The sequence below is a fragment of the Cetorhinus maximus genome, chromosome 20 (assembly GCF_964194155.1).
Source record: "Cetorhinus maximus chromosome 20, sCetMax3.hap1.1, whole genome shotgun sequence".
NCBI classification, from domain to species: Eukaryota; Metazoa; Chordata; class Chondrichthyes; order Lamniformes; family Cetorhinidae; genus Cetorhinus; species Cetorhinus maximus.
In genome coordinates, this window is record NC_135898.1 from 13,506,240 (window position 1) to 13,525,571 (window position 19,332).

General features: G+C 42.0%; 2 protein-coding genes across 4 annotated transcripts in view; both read left to right on the forward strand.

The window, feature by feature from the left end:
- The first annotated feature begins 71 nt into the window (after positions 1–71).
- LOC144694861 (gamma-glutamyl hydrolase) lies at positions 72–19,179 on the forward strand. 3 transcript variants are annotated; one of them, XM_078565510.1, is made up of 9 exons: positions 72–226; positions 2,252–2,366; positions 3,441–3,491; positions 4,723–4,807; positions 6,948–7,086; positions 10,698–10,804; positions 13,526–13,619; positions 17,336–17,473; positions 18,560–19,179. In XM_078565510.1, the coding sequence occupies exons 1-9, from the start codon at positions 130–132 to the stop codon at positions 18,673–18,675; spliced, it is 942 nt and encodes a 313-aa protein (XP_078421636.1). In that variant the 5' UTR covers positions 72–129; the 3' UTR covers positions 18,676–19,179. The 3 variants fall into 3 exon arrangements, with proteins under 3 accessions (XP_078421636.1, XP_078421638.1, XP_078421639.1); XM_078565512.1 differs by having other exon boundaries at positions 17,336–17,430; XM_078565513.1 differs by lacking the exon at positions 17,336–17,473.
- rnf122 (ring finger protein 122) overlaps positions 15,739–19,332 on the forward strand; it is a 30,538-nt gene continuing 26,944 nt past the window's right edge. Inside the window, exon 1 of the mRNA XM_078565515.1 lies at positions 15,739–15,841. The gene's annotated coding sequence lies outside the window, so the exon portion shown is untranslated. The remainder of the gene's footprint in view (positions 15,842–19,332) is intronic.

Sequence of the window (19,332 nt, forward strand, 5' to 3'; positions counted from 1 at the left end):
GCGCAGCCCGGGGACTCCCTCCTTACACCGGTAGTCCGCAGTGGAATGTGAGTGGCCGCCGTCCTTCCGGGTTTCACATTTACCTCCCACCCCCCCCCGGAAATCCCCAGCCCAGTCAGTAACATCATCATGGCTCAGGCTGTGCTGCTGTCGGTGCTGCTATTGTTCGGCTGCAGCTCTTTCCCCAGGCTCCACACTCTGAAAATTAACCAGAGACCCATTATCGGTGAGTCTTGCCCTGTCAGCTTCCCTCTACTTATATATATATTTTTTTTCCGGCGGCGAACTTCCTCTTCTCTCCCTTGTGATACAGATCTCTTTTCACCCCCAATTCTCAACCCAAGTGCCCTGAAAGAGGCAGTCAGCCGCATTGGTTGCATTCTCTCTCCTGAACATCTCGGCAACCGGAGCAAACTCATTTGCCCTGGACCATCTTAGCTGAATTTAACGTGTCACCAAGACAGCAAAAATCAGCTCTTTATCTGCCCCCTTCACTCAGGAGGAAGTATCGCTGAAAACATTAATGGTCCGATTAAACTAAAAGATGTTCTCAGCAAAACGGCCCTTATTCCCTTCTTCGTGTCTGTGATACAGTTAATCTGCTGTGCCCATCGGCGCAGAAGCCCTGAAATTTTGGCTGGCTACTTAATGGGATAGAAAAATGAGAGTGATAGGGCAATGCAACAGATCGCCTTCCCAAACCGTCAAAGACACGGGCCGTAGGACAACGAAGCATCCAGCCTTCACAGCTCTAATTACTGATCTCAAACAGCTGATGTGCTTTAGTCTGCCTCAGCACCCCTGGTTTCTTCATCCTCCTCCACTTCCTGTTTTTAATTGGTACTGTATTCCCTGATAGCACTGTGCATAAGGAATCTGAGCCAGAGTATTTCTGACAATGGTTTATCTTCCCACCCTTGTATTCTCAGCTCTGGAATTCCCTGAAGGTCCATCCTTGGCCCCCTTCTCTTCCTCATCTACGTACTGTGCTTTGGTGATTCATCTGCAGACATAGGGTCAGCTTTCATACATGCAGAGTTGATACCTCTTCACCCATGTTGCTGTATTGTCAGACTGCGGTGAAGCCGTCGACTTTAACTTCAATTTGTTGTTGGATTTGTCAAAGACAAGTCGTGTTCCACACATTAAATACTAGAGATGTAGGCTTTTTAACAAGTGTTCAGTGAGTTGCTTAACAGGGAGCTTGTTAGGCTGGAGCCATGTTTTTCTAGATTTTTAAAATGTATGATTTTAACATGGGCATGAGCAACATAACATTAAAACTTGAAGATAAGAAACGTAAGGGATGGGAAACAGTGAGGAGAAATCCAAGACCTAAGGAGGCATTGGAATGGAAAGTGCTGCCACCTTTTAATGACGTGCACACTGCTGCTCTACTCCATTTCAAACCTTGCATTTCCTTTCCCTATTAGTTCATTAGTTAACAATTTTGAACACTGGTGTAGATCTGCTACCTATCTGCCCATCCTACCAGCCTTTCTATATCCTCCTGGAGTACTGTGCAGTTTTTCTCTCCACATTTAAGGAAGGATATACTTGCATTGGAGACGGTACACCAACGGGTCACCTGGCTGAGAGATTTGTCCTATGATGAAAGGCTGAGTAAATTGGGCCGATATTCTCTGGAGTTTAGAAGACTGAGAGGTGATCTTATTGAAACAGACAAGATTCTGAAGGGGCTTGACAGGGTAGTTTGTTTCTGCTGGCTGGGGAATCTAAAACATGGGTGGCACAGGCTCGGGATAAGGGATCGATCATTTAGGACTGAGATGAGAAAGTTCTTCACTCAAGGAGGACTGAATCTTTGTAATTCTCGACTTCAGAGGATTGTGCATTCTTCATTGTTGAATATATTTAGGCATGAGATAGAGTTTTGATCACTCAGGTAATCAAAGAATAATGGGGAGCAGGCAGGAAAGTGGAGGTAAGGCAGAAGATCAGCTGTGAACGTATTGAACGGCAGAGCAGGCTCGAGGACCCATATGGTCTACTCCAGCTCCTTATTCCTTCTGATCTTATGCTCTCCGAATAATAATTTTTTTCAGTGTGGGGAATTTCTATTACTTGAATCTTTTTTGGGTAGGATGCTGCCTATACAACTGTAACATGAAGTATTTGCATCTTTGAGGTAAAGAGGGAAAGTCTGAAAAGTAAAATGAACAACCCTGCATCCCAGTGCACTGCTACGTTTATTCTCCCTTAAATGTGATCTATGTTTTGTCCCCCACAGGGATATTGGCCCAGGAAACACTTGATGCAGATCTTCTTCGGTATGGGAAGACTTACATTGCTGCACCTTATGTCAAGTATCTGGAGTCGGCTGGCTGCAGAGTGGTACCAGTCAGGTATTCCTTCAATTCATTCATAGCTCTAGCGACAGCTATAATAAGCAAACGGGATAGAATTGGTTGAGCCACAGACCAGTGACGCTCTGGTTGACTCAGACTCACCCACAGGAACATATCAGTTTTCTTTGGCACACTATGGTCAATGTAATTTTCAATATGTGAGTGTGGTAGAACTGAAGATGACATTATTTTGCTTACATATACATCTTTTCTTAATTAATAGTAAGGCTACCACAGTGCCCTTAAATCAACTCGGTGGAAATCAGTCAGCATTCCTTGCGTTACACCAATGACTACACTTTAACAAGCATTTCATTAGTTGTGGAGCATTTTAGAGAGCCTTGAGATTGTGAATGGCAAGATATAAGTGCAATTAATTAGCTTGCTTTCATTCTTTTCTCAAAAACCACGAGGACAAGGTACTGAAGGCTGCCTAACATTTTTCTGAATTCATTCACAGGATGTGGGTATTGCAAATGAGGCTAGTATTTGTTGCCCATCCCGAATTGCCTGAGAAGATGCTTGAGAGCCACCTTTTTGAATACAACCGAATGGCTTGTTAGGCTGTTTCAGAAGTAGTTAACAGTCAACCACGTTGTTGTTAGCCCTGGAGTCACATATACACTTTCCCTAAAGGACCATACGGGTTTTTAAGACAATCCTGTAGTTTCATGATCACTATTCCCGACACTGATTCTAGATTTATAAAGTTAATTGAATTTAAATTCCTCAGTTGCCATGGTGGAATTAGAACATGTGTCTCCAGGTCATTTGTTTGGCCTCTGGATTACTAATCCAGTAACTAGCGCTGTTCTACCATAACTCCATGTGTACCTGTGAAACTATATGCCAGCAAGAGCTCATGGCTTCAGAAAGGAGATAAAGTTGTTGGAGGAAAAAGAAAAACAATCTAGTAACTGTAAAATTTTGGAGATTTTTACTACAGGAAGCCAAAGACATAGGCTGCTGTCGTTGTAATAAAGGAAAAGATGTGAAGTACATCAGATGTCTTTGCTGTGCCAGCTTTAAAAACTTCAATCTGAAATATATTTTCTTTTCTTTTGGACACAGGTTGAATCTAACAAATGACGAATATGAAAAGATTTTCCATTCAATCAATGGGTAAGTAAATAACAATTTAACCTCCTTGTAAGTGGTGAGGCTGTCAGACTCTAGCTGCCGGATTTCAAGTGCAGAGAGAACCTGCCGCTATGTGAATGAGTTAATACCTAAACCACCATCAAAGCCTACTGTGCCTTTACCTTTCTGGAATCTTAGTCCACATTTTGATATTAACAATTATTCCTGCTGTGTTGGTACAAGAATGTAGTCCGTTAAAACCCTGAGCCTATTTTCTGTGTTGTTCCCTCCGTTGAATGGATACACATCATTGTGGTAAGATCATTGAATACACAGAACAGAAATTCTTTGCTGATCACCCTCAGCATTAGAGTGCTTCATGTGGCATCAGTGGCCAAAGTTAGAGAAAGAAAAACCAGCTCATGTTCCTACTCTTGATTGCTTACGGAACTTTGTTAGTCACAGAATGACGGCAGGATCCAGCTCCTACAAACAGAGATACCCTACTAATAGTCACTGTTAAGACTTAGAATTAACAGAATATGCAGCACAGAAATAGGCCAATTGACCCAACTGGTGCTGGTGCTTCTTCACGCAAATCTCTTTCCATTCCAAACACCTCACTTTAGCTATTCAGGGTATCTCTCTCTTCCCTTTTCTCTCATGCACTCAGCTAGTTCCTTTTTGAAAGGGTCAAAGATATAAGGCAGTGAACCACTGCATGTGGTAGCAAGTCCACATTCTAACGACTCTCTCTGTAAATATATTTCTCCTTATTTCCCCATTGGATTTACTAGCAACTGTTTTGTTTTTATGGCCCTTGGCTTTGGATTCTTCCAACATTGATTGTGGGATAAATATTGGGCAGGACCCTTGGAGACACCTGCTTTTCTTCAAAGTAGAGCCATGGGATCTTTTATGCGGAGAGTTTGATTTAATGTCTCATCAATGCATTACTCCCTCAGCACTGCACTGGAGTGTCGGCCTGGAATATGTGCTCACGTCTCTGAAGTGGATCTTGAACCCACAAGCTTCTGTCGCCAGAGACAAGAAGAGTTCCATCAGACAAGCCACAGCTGGCACTTCATTATATGAATAATTTTGTGAATACCTACAATTAATGTTATGAATCCTATTATTTTGAGGAGTGAGAACCCCTACCCTCTAACATATCGAAGAAATTGTAACCCCTGTAAAGGGGCTATTGGGAGGAAGGAAAAAGGAAAATGCTGCACAACATGTTCCACCACTCATCTCCCTTTCCTTTTCCCAGCATTATATTCCCTGGTGGATCATCTGATTTGAAGACATCAGCTTTTGCCAAGGCTGCAAAGAAATTTTATGAGCTTGCATTGAAGGTAGGTCTGAACAACATGTCCTTGTACTGAATTTACCCTTCACCAAATAAAACAAGACTTGTCTGCCACCCCAACCCTTCTGCATGTTAAATTATATCATGTTTCTCCCCTCTTCCCCCATACTCTTCCCCTGGATGTTGCTAATAAAGTCTAGCATGAGAAGCTTGTCACAGGAATTGATTTGGTTTGGTGTGGCAAGATGCAACAAGTTGCTTTATGTTAATCTGGCAATTTTCTCTCCTGGAACAGAGGTTATTTATTGCAGCCCGATGCTGTCATCAGAACAACAACAACTTATACTTATAAAGTGTCATTAACATAATAAAAACATCTCAAGTGCTTCACAGGGGCATTATAAAACAAAAAATGTCAGCAAGCCACATAAAGAAATATTAGGGCAGAGGTAGATTTTAAGGAGTTTCTTAAAGGAAGAAAGGGAGGTAGAAAGCTGAGAGGTTCAGGGAGCCAATTCAGAGCTTGGGGCCGAAGCAGCGTGGCCACCAGTGGTGGAGCAGTTAAAACTTAGATGCTCAAGAGGCCAGAATTGGAACAGTTCAGATATCTGCAGGGTGGGGGGGGGGGGGAGGGGTGCGGGGTGCTGTGGTGCTTGTCACATTCTGGTTAGGGACTGTTAACATTTAAAAATAAATCCGAACACCTTGTTTTAACCAAAACTACGCCACAAGATTTCACTTTTTTTGTAACAAAAACAAGCTTTATTGTATATAAAAGAAGTAAACAAAACAAGCACTATTAATTCAATAGTATGGATTTCACTACTTATGTATGCATTCAGGTTTACGCCTTACTTCCTCTGGAGAATTTTCTTAGAAGACACATCAATCTTAAAGTTATTTACTTCTGTAGGGAACCTCCCCCACTCTCTCTCTCTCTCTCTCTCTCTCCCCCCCCACCCCCCCACCATAAGACTTCTGGAGAATTCTCCTCAGCTCCAGCTATTCGCAGAGGTAAAACTTTAATTTATCATTTCTTGACTGCGGATGCCTCAGGCCCCTGACTTGGTTACTTTTCAGTATTTCCAAGCTAATTCAGCTGATTATTTCGCAATAAGCCACTGTGAGGCCCACTGCAGATTCTTCCACTAGCTTCAAACTAGGCACTCTTCCAGCTTCTGTTTCGTCAAAAGATTCAAACTGAGGTTAAGCCTTAACTGCATTCCACACAGATAATGGTGACATTATTTCTTTTCTCTGTTTACATTGCAGGTTTATCTAACTGTCATTTACTTGGGCTAACTTCTGTCAGTGAGCTACAAACTGCATCAGGTCCAAATTGCAACTAACTCTCTCAGCAACCACCCAGATAAACTGAAACCAAAGAAACTCCCTAAGCCTGCTTCAGGCTGTCCTCAAACCAACCTTTAAGTTAATTATCCTCATTTACAACTTATGCTTTGATCTGTTGAAGGAAATGGGTTTTACAACCTTTCAGGGTTTACTGAATGCTTTTAAATTAATTTAACTGCTAACTCCCAAAATTAAAACATCTCTCTTCTTGCAAGCATTGTAGACATCACGTCTCCAGCTGTTTAGCTAAGTAAGCCCATCTGCTGTTTTATAACTCTATCTCTTCTGTTCTGACTCTATTAAACAAACATGGGTCACCTTTTGAGCTGCTATTTCTTGAGATTTTTCTAGCAATCTCTAAAGCCGGAATTGTAATTACCTTGCCTACATCTTAAGGCAACATGGCCCCAACCTTTTAAATGGAATAGGTTCCAAGCTTGCTTTAACTGCACTTAACCCATTTTTCATAGTTAATTTTTATTTTTAGGAATTAAAGTTTATATTCCAAAATGCATATGATCTGGAGCAGGCTGGAGGAGATTACAAAGATAGGGAGGGGCGAGGCAGTTGGAATTTGGTAAAAAGGGATGAAAATTTTTAAATGGCTTTGTTTATCTGGGAGCCAGTGTAACGAAGCGAGCACACACGGACGATGGATGAACAGGACTTGGTGCAAGTTAGGACATGAGCAGCAGATGACCTCCAGTTTACAGAAGTTGAACATGGGAGGCCACAAGCAGCGTGTTTGAATAGTCAGGTTTGGAGATAACAAAGGCGTGGATGATCATGTTTATTATCCTTTGTTTCATGCTGTTTCTATGTTATTACTACAGGCATTTGATGCTGGTGATTATTTTCCAATATGGGGAACCTGTCTGGGACTTCAGTTACTGTCTGTGCTTACTGCTGGGAAGAACCTGCTCACAAATACTGACTCAGAAAACATTGCTCTCCCACTTAATCTGACTAATGGTAGGAGTACTTTGTGACAGAGTATTATGATTTGGGGATTACCATGTAAAGAGGATTTGGCAGCAATGTGTTGCATTACAAATTTAAGCAGGTTTATATCAGATGTACAACACTGGTGCAGCACAGTTTTATGTCTTGTGTACATGCGAAGCAAGTTGTATGGTTAGAATAAGTCTGCATCAGCTTGGGTCAGTTGGCAAGACTCATCATAGGTCGGAAGATTATCATTTGAGTGTATTATCTCAGTCGACTTGTGTTTATAATGTAGCGGAAGTGTTGTATTGTGAGAGGTGCCATCTTTCAGATGAGAGGTGAATGAGTCCTTCCCACCAGGATGTTAAATACACTATCCGTAGAACAAAAACATTCCCTCTTCAACTTGTGTCACCTGACAAAGGATGTGAACTAGCCATTTATCTCATTCCTGTTGGTGGGTTATTGCTGGCACTAAGTGGCAGCATTTAGCTGCATAACAATGGTCAATGGATTCTGAAAATGATTTCACGATGCGATGTGCTTTGAGATATTTCTATGTGATAAGGTATCACATAAATACAAACACTGTTGTAGTAATAAAAACAAAAATACCTGGAAAAACTCAGCAGGTTTGACAGTATCTGCAGAGAGATACAGTTGACATTTCGAGTCCGTATGACCCTTCATCAGAACTAAGACATATAGAAATGAGATGAAATATAAGCTAGTAGAAGGGGGTGGGACAGGAGAGCTCGATAGGGGGCCAATGATAGGTGGAGGCCAAGAAGAGACTGCCAAAGATGTCATAGACAAAGGACAAAGGGGTGTTGATGGTGGTGATATTATCTAAAAGATGTGCTAATGGGGACATTAAGGGAAGCAAGCTAGTGGAAGATGGCCCGAGTGCAGGTGGGGTGGGGGGAAGGGATCGAAATGGGCTAAAAGGTGGAGATGAAACAATAGATCAAAATAAATTTAAAAATAGGAGGGAAGAGAAAAAAATAGTTGTAAAAAAATAATAATTATAAATTATTGGAAAAAGGGGAATCAGAAAGGGAGCGGGGACGGAGGAGAGAGTTCATGATCTGAAATTGTTGAACTCAATATTAAGTCCGGAAGGCTGTAGAGTGCCTGGTTGGAAGATGAGGTGCTGTTCTTCCAGTTTGCGTTGAGCTTCACTGGAACATTGCAGCAGGCCAAGGATGGGCATGTGGGCATGAGAGCAGGGTGGTGTGTTGAAATGGCAAGCGACACAGAAATCTGGGTCATGCTTGCGGACAGACTGAAGGTGTTCTGCAAAGCAGTCACCTGGTCTGCGTTTGGTCTCTCCAGTGTAGAGGAGACCCCATTTGAAGCAGCGAATGCAGTAGACTAAATTGAGGGAAGTACAAGTGAAATGCTGCTCCACTTGAAAGGAGTGTTTGGGCCCTTGGATGGTGAGGAAGGGGGAAGTAAAGGGGCAGGTGTTGCACCTTCTGCGATTGCATGGGAAGGTGCCATGGGAGGGGGTTGAGGTGTAGGGGGTGATGGAGGAGTGGACCAGGGTGTCCCGGAGGGAACGATCCATGCAGAAAGCCGCCAGGAGGGGTGAAGGGAAGATGCATTTGGTAGTGGCATCATGCTGGAGTTGGCAGAAATGGCGGAGGATGATCCTTTGAATGCGGAGGCTGGTGGGGTGATAAGTGAAGACAAGGGGGACCCTATCATGGTTCTGTGAGGGAGAGGAAGGTATGAGGGCGGATGCGCGGGAGATGGGCCGGACACGGTTGAGGGCCCTGTCAACCACCGTGGGTGGAAAACCTCGGTTAAGGAAGAAGGAAGATATGTCAGAGGAACTGCTTTGGAAAGTGGTGTCATCAGAACAGATGCGATGGAGGCGAAGGAACTGAGAGAATGGGATGGAGTCCTTACAGGAAGCGGGGTGTGAGGAGCTGTAGTCGAGGCAGCTGTGGGAGTCAGTAGGAGTCAGTGATGAATATTGGTGGACAGTCTATCACCAGAAATTGAGACTGAGAGGTCAAGGAAGGGAAGGGAAGTGTCATTATGGACCACATGATGGAGGGGTGGAAATTGGAAACAAAATTAATAAATTTTTCCAGATCCAGACGGGAGCATGAAGTGGCACCGAAGCAGTCATACCGGAGAAAGAGTTGTGGGAGGGGGCCTGAGTAGGACTGGAACAAGGAATGTTCCACATACCCCATAAAGAGACAGGCATAACTGGGGCCCATGCGGGTATCCATAGCCACACCTTTTATTTGGAGGAAGTGAGATGAGTTTAAGGAGAAATTGTTCAGTGAGAGAACAAGTTCAGCCAGACGGAGGAGAGTGGTGGTGGATGGGGATTGTTCAGGCCTCTGTTCGAGGAAGAAGCGGAGAGCCCTCAGACCATCCCGGTGGGGGATGGAGGTGTAGAGGGATTGGATGTCCATGGTGAAGAGGAGGCAGTTGGGGCCAGGGAACTGGAAATTGTTTATATGATGTAGGGAGTGAGAGGAATCACAGATGTAGGTGGGAAGAGACGGGACAAGGGGAGAGAGAATGGAGTCAAGATAGCAAGAAATGAGTTCCGTGGGGCAGGAACAGGCTGACATGATCGGTCTACCGGGACAGTCCTGTTTGTGGAATTTGGGTAGGAGGTAGAAGCGGGCCATCCGAGGTTGGGAGACTATGAGGTTGGAAGCTGTGGAGGGAAGATCTCCAGAGGAGATGAGGTCAGTGACAGTCCTGGAGACAATGGCTTGATGTTCAGTGGTGAGGTCATGGTCCAGGGGGAGGTAGGAGGAAGTGTCTGTGAATTGACGCTCAGCCTCTGCGAGGTAGAGGTCAGTGCGCCAAACAACAACAGCACCACCCTTGTCAGCGGGTTTGATGACAAAGTCAGAGTTGGACCTGAGAGAACGGAGTGCGGCAAGTTCAGAAAGAGACAGGTTAGAGTGGGTGAGAGGAGCAGAGAAATTGAGACGACTGATGTCACACCGACAGTTCTCAATGAAAAGATCAATGAAAAGACCACGTCAACTGTATCCCTCTTCACAGATGCTTTCAGACCTGCTGAGTTTTTCCAGGTATTTTTGTTTTTGTTCTAGATTTCTAGCATCCGCAGTATTTTGCTTTTATCTTACTGTTGTAGTATTGTTCAGTAAAATAGAGTGAGAGAAATGTTGGTTCACTCTGCACTAAGTTGCTTATGTGAGTCATGCCAATGAGATTCAAGAAGTCCCCTCTGCAGGGATGATGTAAATGCCAAGTACTTTCTGCTGGTGTGCACTGCAGGGAAAATTGATGCCAGACTGGGTCTAAGCTACAGTTCAAGGCAGCAATGCTGGACTTTCTCTTCTGTTTTCCTAAGAAGCCATCAGTGTAAGTCTTTGCTTGAATATCATGGGGTCTTTCCCAAGGACAACTCGTGGCTGAGATCAGCAAATTTGTCTCTTTGGACAATCTGGACTTCTGTTTAAAGGGCCAATGGGTTAGTGCTATCAATTTTAAAAGTTGCAAATGTGGGCCTATTTGTCTATTATTATTCAAACCAAGCAAATATTTTCTTTTCACCAAAACATTCTCTCTCATGAGAGATTGATTTCTGATCAATTGAATTTAATTTTAACTCCATTTCTCTCTCTCCCCCGCAGCTGCTGCATCTAGTAAAATGTTTCAGAAATTTCCTCCAGATGTGTACCATGCTTTATCCAGTGAACCACTCACTGGGAACTTCCATGACTTTTCTATTTCTGTGAAGGTAGTATTTTTCATGTTGTTCAGTGTGTCATTGTGTGCATTGCAATCAGCAGAGAGGATGTGAAGTTGCCTGAGAATGAGGTTCAATAAAGGTTGACTAGATTAATTCCAGGGATGAGAGGGTTGGCTATGAGGAGAGATTGAGCATAAAGAGCTGATAGTCTCCTGCGTTTAGAAGAGTGAGAGTGGATTTTTGATAGGGTGGATAACAATTTTCTTTGGGAAATTATTCATTTGACAAAGGGTGTCATTGAGAGAAGGTTGAGGATTGACGTTGCTAGCATAGAGGAAATGTTAGAAAGAAGAGAGATTCCAAAATAAATTGGATGGAAGCAAGTCACCAATTGTCAGACTTTTTTTTACAAAGAGAGGTGCTTGCTCCAAGATATTGGATCTACTGGAAGAGGGACGCCTTGTGTTATAATGCAAATATGGAAGACCAATATTTTCTTTGATTGCTTGTAATTACTCATCTATGGTAAAGAAGAAAATAAGTTTTGTTTAAAGAAAGGGGTATATGGGATCTATTAATGGTTGGTTGTATTATATAGTGTGCGACCATACAGCTATAGAGTCATTATGGCACAGGAGGAGGTCATTTAGTCCATAGAGTCCATGCCAGCTTTCTATAGAGCAATCAAATCAGTCACATTCTCCTATTCTATCCCATAGTTTATTTCCAGCAAGTGGCCATCCCGTTTTGTTTTGAAATTATTGATCATCGCCACATCCACAACCCTTGAAGTCAGAGAGCTCCAGGTCATTACCACTAGGTGCGCAAAAGAGTTCCTCCTCACATCCCCTCTACCTGCCTTGCCCAAACCCTGAAATCTGTGCCCCCTAGTTATTGTGCCGTCAGCTAATGGGTACAGCTTATCTCTATCTAGCTATCTAAGCTTTCATAAACTTATATGTCTGTCAAATGTCCCCTCACTCTCCTTTACTCCAGAGACAATAACTCCAACTGCTCCAGTGTAGCTAAAACCCCTCATCCCTGGAACCATTCTGGTAAATCTCCTCTCCACCATCGCAAGCCCTTTGCATCCTTACTAAAGTGTGATGACCAGAACTGGACACAATATTCTAGTTGTGGCTTAATCAGAATTTTATAAAGGTTCATTTTTCTGAAATAGATAATGAAAAAATATATATAATTTTGTTTGTTTTCGATTAGTTTGAAAGAATGTTCTTGTGTTTTCAAAACTTGTAATTTAAAGAAAAGAGGGGAATCTGTCAATGCCTTATCAATTACATTGTTAAGAAAAACAGATCATGGGTATTTGAACACAACAATTAATTAGGGATAGCTGGGACACTGGGTGTATGTGATGAGTGTTGACACTGAACAAAGTCAGTAAACTCAGCAAGGAAAGGCTCTGTGTCTTAGTTTTGACTTCACCAACTGGCATAGATCCCATTAACAGATGCTGAGAGTCTGTTTCCCCTAGCTGGAGAGTCTAGTTGGCTTAGTCTGAGGACAAGAAGTCGACCATTAAATCTCTTCATTCACTTCTTCACATTCAGGGTTGTGAAGCTTGGAATTTTTTAAAGTTCATTCATGGGATGTAGGTGTCGCTCACTCAGCCAACATTTATTGCCCATCCCTAATTGCCCTTGGGAAAGTCATGGTGAGCTGCCTCCTTGAACCCCTGCAATCCATGTGGTATAGGTACACCCACAGTGCTATTAGGGAGGGAGTTTGACCCAGCGACAGTGAAGGAACAGTGATACACTTCCAAGTCAGGATGGTGAGTGGCATGGAGGGGAACTTGCAGGTGGTGGTGTTCCCATAGATCTGCTGCCCTTGTCCTAGAAGGTAGTGGCTGTGGGTTTGGAAGGTGCTGTCTAAGGAAGCTTGGTGAGTTCCTGCAGTGCATCTTGTAGATGGTTGCCACTGTGCGTTGGTGGTGGAGGGAGGGAATGTTTGTGGACGAATCAAGTGAGCTGCTTTGTCCTGGATGGTGTCAAGCATCTTGTGTGTTGTTGGAGCTGCATTCATCCAGGCAAGTGGAGAGTATTCCATCACACTCATGACTTGTGCCTTGTAGATGGTGGACAGGCTTTGGGGAGTCAGGAGGTGAGTTACTTGCCGCAGCATTCCTAGCCTCTGACCTGCTCTTGTAGCCACAGTATTTATGTGGCTAGTCCAGTTCAGCTTCTGGTCATTGGTACCCCTAGGATGTTGATAGTGGAGGACTCAAGATTGTGTACTTTAGAGGGCTGTTGAACTCAGTCAGTGAGTGTGTTCAAGGTGAGATCTACAGATTTTTAGGGAACTGAGCAATAAGGAGATAATACGAAAAAGTGGAGTTGTGATTGAAGATTGGCCATACTCCTGCTCCAATTTCTTAGGCTCTTTTGCATTGGTAAGTGAGACAGGACATGTAATTATACCAGCCCATGATCTGTATTTGTGTACAACTCATTGCTTTACTTACAGGGGAGTTAGATTTTGTAGAACATTATTCACGCACCCCAGCATCACTGAGGACAGGAGGGGAAAAAAACTGTGTGGGTTGAAAAGAGAAGATTGCAATCATGTCCTGCATCAGTCAGTGAATGACTAGATAGAACAGGTTATTTTTCCACTTCTGAGTTAGTGGTGAGGAAGACCATTTAGCCCATTTAAATTTATCCATCTAGAAAGAACATAAAGCCCCTCCACCGCTGCAATTTCTTCCCTTTATTTACATTGTAATTTGATTGCTCTTTTATTTGGCAGGCGTTTCTGGAAGATGAGAAACTGAGTAAATTCTATTCAATCCTGTCCACCAATAATGACAGAAAGGGTGTGGAGTTTGTATCTACTATGGAGGGTAGGTTGAACAGTGTGACTGCTATTGTACAATTAACATAACTGTGGCAAGAGCATTAATGGCAGTGCTGTATCGTGTACAAAGAGCACTGTTTTTTTATCATTTGTTTAACCTCCATTTCCAGATGAAGAGGCCATCTCCAAACAAGGCATCCACAAGGACACTGTTTAGCTAGTTGTTAACAGTCATGTGTTTTCTTCTCATTGCTCTGTATAAATATCAAGCTCGTTTTAGAATCATGTTTCAGTTCTTTCAACTTGTTACATTTCTTGTCACTTGGTTTAGTCAAACTTTACACATTAGTTCACATCCTCTTTATAGCCTTTTGCAAATTTTTGGCAAAATGTAATCATCAAAGATTGTTCCTTTTATGCCAATTTTTTAGAAAAATCGTTGTCCTTAGCCTCTAATTGTGGAACATTTGTTACTTATGTTTGTTTAAAAATGTTGTCACTTTGCTGAGTGACATCATTGATTGGGGTCAAGGTGACATGAAGTTTCAAGTTTTACATTTTCATTCCCAGCAACCTAGAACTGTAAAATTATTTGTGTTACTAGCTGGCCCCCCGCTCCCTGCCCACCTTCCCGAATTGCGTGCCTTTACTAAAGTCAGCAGTAGGGCTGATCATGGGTATTAAATTTACTGAAAACCAATCAAGTGCCTTGATTCTTGGCACAAAGAAACAAGTTCCAGCTCTTTAAAAAAAGGAGTTCCAGCTCATCTTTCCTGTGCAAAAGTTAGGGGCCATTCCCACAAATGGACCTTCCAACTCTGCAACCTCTATGACCTAGGAGGACAAGGCAGATTCATGGGAACACCACCGCCTCCAAGTTCCCCTCCAAGCCACACACTATCCTGACTTGGAACCATTCCTTCACTGTCACGGGGTCAAAACCCTGGAATTCACTTCTTTACAGCACTAACGGTGTTCCTACAACACATGGACTGCAACGGTTCAAGAAGGCAGCACCCACCACCTTCTCAAGGGCAATTAGAGATGCACAATAAATGCTGGCCCAGCCAGCGTCGTCCACATCCCGTGAAGGAATTCAAAAAAATGATATGTTCTGGGTTGGCTATGAAGTTTTGAATGAATACTTGTGTCATGAAAATATAATAATTTTCATAATATTATTGTGATTTATTGCTAAGCTATGTTAATAGTGGGGTTTGGATTAGTTTCTCTATGTGGATGGGTATGTGTGTGTGGGGGATTTAATTGAATTGGAGACAGCTGATTTGGAGCTTTTGAGGTATCAAAAGGAAAACTAGGTTTGAAATGCTAAATGCATAAACATGGCTCAAGTTTTAGAATGTGAGGTGTAAAGAAAATTTGCATTTTTAGATAAATTAGGTTAGTTTGAATTTCAAAGAGATGGTAAGATGTTACACCTAGCCAAAAGAAGCTAAGCCAAGTAGTGTGTTTATTTTTCCCAAAGGTTACTGATAATATGAGTACTATGAAAGATTTACATTATAAGAAAAGTAAAGTTGCAAAAGACATTGTGGAACAATGGAATTTGCGTTAAAAAGGGAGAAACATGTATAAAGGAGATGAGGTGATATGTAAGGATGAAGGAATTCTAAGATCTAACACAAGTGTGAAAAGCCTCCAGTCTCTGCGCATCAGGTTGCTGTGTGCAGGAACTGAAGCTAACAAAACTCACTTTGAATACCACTGTCCAGGGTATTGTGTTGCTTTGCCTGGGTCTGTTGAAACTTATTTGTTTTTACTGTTGCCTTAATGGAGGTGTAACTGGGAGCCAGATTAATTAGGGTAGTTAGGAGTTAGTATCGTGGTAATTTGCAGTCCGATGTATGGGCTTAAAATCTTTTCTTTTATTAATAAATGTTTAATTTAGTTTTGTAAAAAAACCTCTAAGACTCGGTGGACTTAATACTACTGAATTCAGGGCACGCATCTCGAAATAAAATACAAATTGCAAAACAGCTGTGGCAGCTGTTTCAACTTTCCCTTTGGGATTTGAGCAGCTCGGCATTTACCATCCGCTGTGCCATAACAATTTGTTTTAATCTTCCCAAGTTCAAACTTTAAGACTGATGGTTACATAGCTCTGATTCCAATCAACGGCAGAGCAAATGAAGGTGGCAAAGCATTGTTGATGTCAACTCTCTCAGTAGGTGGCTTGATGAGCATTTAGCCATTTTTCTTTGAGATTGTATTGGAGGTCCTCTTCATCCCAGTAACTGTGGATACTCAGTTTTGCATTGAAACAAAACCCAGAAAATCACAATTAAAAATCAGTGCAGTATGATCACCAGAATAAAGAATACTAGTATGCCTAGGGAAAGCTGACAATTGTAACTGATCAGATCAGGTTTAACCAGGAAAGATTGTTTACTTCTATATAAAGCGGTTTAAAGTAGAGATATTTCCATGGGCATCGGTAAAGTCATTTAGTCACCGGGATGAATTCAACACGTGAAGGAATTTTGGGCCACAGGAATCAGTGGCAGGCCCTATGTTGATTCCAAGTAACAGGTCAGCCCATTCTATCAGTGATGCTGGGGATGGCAGCCTTGGTTATTCTAGCCATTCTTCAATGATGAGTTCAGCCTCCCACTCAATATGTCCTTAGTGCAAGATCCAATGCATCTTGGCGGTATTACCAAGTGGGAACTTAACAGAATTTCAGGAGAAAGGGAAGAAACTCTTGTGGGGGTGGGGAAGGATTGTACCATACCTCTACCGTTTATAACAGTTAAAAATTATATTAATTTATCTTTCTTCATTTTTATCCAATGGAGACCAATGTTCCCTCTAAGCTGTTCACGTTGGCGGCCATGCATCAGTCCAGAGGTTACGACACATACCACTCACAAGTCATCCCCTTGACATGCATGACGATGCAAAAAAGATATAAAGCTGCTGTGCACTGAAATTACAGGCTAACAAGAACCCAAAAAAATAGAAGGGACGTTGATGGAGATCAATATTTCACAACCACTTCCATCCTAAGCTCCCATGATACAATGTGAGGATTGCCAATGTACATTTCAGAATAGCGTCATTCACAAATGGAAGGTAACGTTTCAGAGCAGGTTGGGATAGATCTGGTACGTCCTATCATGTTTAAGGAAAAAAGAATATTAGGAGGGTGACTGTAAGACCTGTATAATATTTCTGCACAGGACACCCTTGCAATACACACAATTGAACCAGCAGAGGATAGATGAAGCAGGACGCTGTAAGGCAACAATCTTTTATACTAGGTATTGTGAATTTTGCTCAGTAACTACTGGCTCTTAGTAACTCTTATGGTATGACCACATTGTCTCATGAAATGCTGTTTTATGAAGGACATGCACCATGTAACTGTTAGTCAAGTGCAGCTGTGTGTTATTGGCCTACTCTTTAAGACTTTTATTTAATCTAGTCAACCAGAGGCCAACTCCTCTTCAGCACTTCCTAAGGTTAACCTGAGAGTGATTTTTTTCTCTGAAGATTAGCAACTGCTTATGAACTCCTGGCTCATCCCAGGGTCAGAGAATCCTGCAGAAAATCACAGACTTTTTCCTTGTATTTTTAAAATAACTTTTCATTTGTAACATCTGAGTGGACCCATCACCAACAATTAACAACCTGTAATAAAGATGTATGGAATGGGGGAAATGAATAGCATCTTGTGTCTGGTTATACATGTATAGTTGTACAGATTCCTAATGAGGATCTTTCATTTGTCAATCATTGCAGGCATCCTATATCCTTTCTATGGGGTCCAGTGGCATCCAGAAGTCAATCGCTTTCAGTGGCAGCAGAATTTAGCTTTCCCACACTCTCCGAATGCTGTAAAAGTCTCCTATTTCCTGTCCGATTTTTTTGTAAATGAAGGTACTTCTTTGTGGTTATGAAATGGTTGCAGCTCAGAAGAAAGCGGCATAAAAAAAATATTCTTCATGTTGCTTTTCATTCTTTTGCCAATCACCTTAAATCTATGTCCTCTGGTTCTTGACCCGTCCGCCAATGGGTACAATTTTTTGGGAGGTGATAGATGTAAAATCATGATGTTTGAAAAATAAGATGTAACCTTTTGTGCAATGACTGATCATTTTGAGGTAGATGTGAAAAGAATTAACACTTTGTTACTGTCCCTCGACCTGGACAGAGAATCCTCCCTTCCAACTCATTGCAGAGTCTGCCTTGCATTACATTCTGCATTCTTCGGTGAAAATTTGTACAATTAATCTCACTGAGTGACACTTGAATTTTGTCAATGTTCGCAATAGCTTATTTGTTTTATAGTGTTTAGGTTTACCATATGGACCAGGAAGACCCTAGATTTACTTCCTCATCTGTGTTAATTAGCTAATCTTCATCAGGTCAGGAGTAAGGATGATGCAGTTTTGAGGCAGGACTCCTTGGTTAAGGAGGGAAAGTGAACAAGCATTTTGCTCCTGATCGCTGTCCAGTGACTGTGCTGGAAAGTACTTGGATGTTGACATTGGATGAAAATAGGATTATACTCGACTGTAATTGTTCTGTGGGCAAAAAGCCTGCTGCCCCTCACTTTCATGTCTCAGACATGAAGATCATTTGGGGTTTGAGACGTTAGAGTGCAAATATACAGCAACCACAGTCATCTCCTCAGATTTCCACACATGTTCTTGAGTTAGTTGCTCTCCTCAAGACACTACTTTCTCTGTGTTTTTAAGCCAGAGTTCAGAGAGAGAGAGAGAGGAAGTACTTGCTCCGTGCTTCCTGAGAATGGATCACAAGATGACAGAACTGATGATAAGTGAATGTGTTATTGTTGCTGTCAGTCCCTGCAGCGAGAGTGGTAATCCTGCCAGCCATTTGTTCAAAGTGCCATTGCTCCCGTTTCTGATGTGAACCAGCTCCCAGGATGAAAGTCTGTAGTTTTGATATGCTGCACTCTCAGCCTCCTTGTCAGTGATTATTTTTTATGTTTGTTCACAGCCCGGAAGAACTTCCATCATTTCAAAAACTTAAAGGAAGAGGAGGCAACTCTGATCTATAACTACAGTCCGCGCTATGTGCCTACATCCAGCTATATTCAGGTCTATTTTTTCTAAAGAAGTGCCAACAGGGAATTATTCAGTACAGTAACTTAGGTGCAGTAAATTTAAGTAAATTCTGGCAGAAAACACAGTATTTTCACCTCACAACTACACTGGTCTGCTTGGAGATAAGGAAGTAGTCTGGCCATCAGCAAGAACCAGAAGCAGAGTGTGAACTTAGGACTGCATTTCCCTCGTACTGGAGGAAAAGTAAGTTTTAGCATCTAACAAGCAACTAATTTGTCAACTCATAAACATTACTTGCAAAATTTGAAGATATTTAACGTTCTTCCTCTGGGTGAGGGAATCCACCTTATTGTTCTATCTCCTACATTACAGCAGTGAATACACTGAAAAACATTGAATTGTAAAGCACTTTGAGATGTCCAGTGGTTGTGAAAAGCACTATTAAAAAAAAGCAAGTCTTTCTTATACATCATACATTTACTTTATACATACAATTATGCATCATTTCTACAATATCTGACAAAATTGTTTCAATAAATAGTCTTTCCACAAGTTGAGATCCTATGGCTTTTAATGCGCTGGTTTTGAAAGCCCAGGGAGTTGCACATGCAATTACAGGAAATAGTTCAGTGTGACATTGGTTAGTATGAGTAAAACCATGAATTGATCAAGATCTGTGAGTAAACTGAAGTCGAAATGTTTTCT

Bases quoted from the DNA above. Each gene is read 5' to 3' on its own strand.
- LOC144694861 (XM_078565510.1), top strand. From the start codon at position 130: ATGGCTCAGGCTGTGCTGCTGTCGGTGCTGCTATTGTTCGGCTGCAGC. The intron at 4,808-6,947 runs GTAGGTCTGAAC...TTATTACTACAG, and splicing joins TTTATGAGCTTGCATTGAAG to GCATTTGATGCTGGTGATTA. The intron at 17,474-18,559 runs GTACTTCTTTGT...GTTTGTTCACAG, and splicing joins CGATTTTTTTGTAAATGAAG to CCCGGAAGAACTTCCATCAT.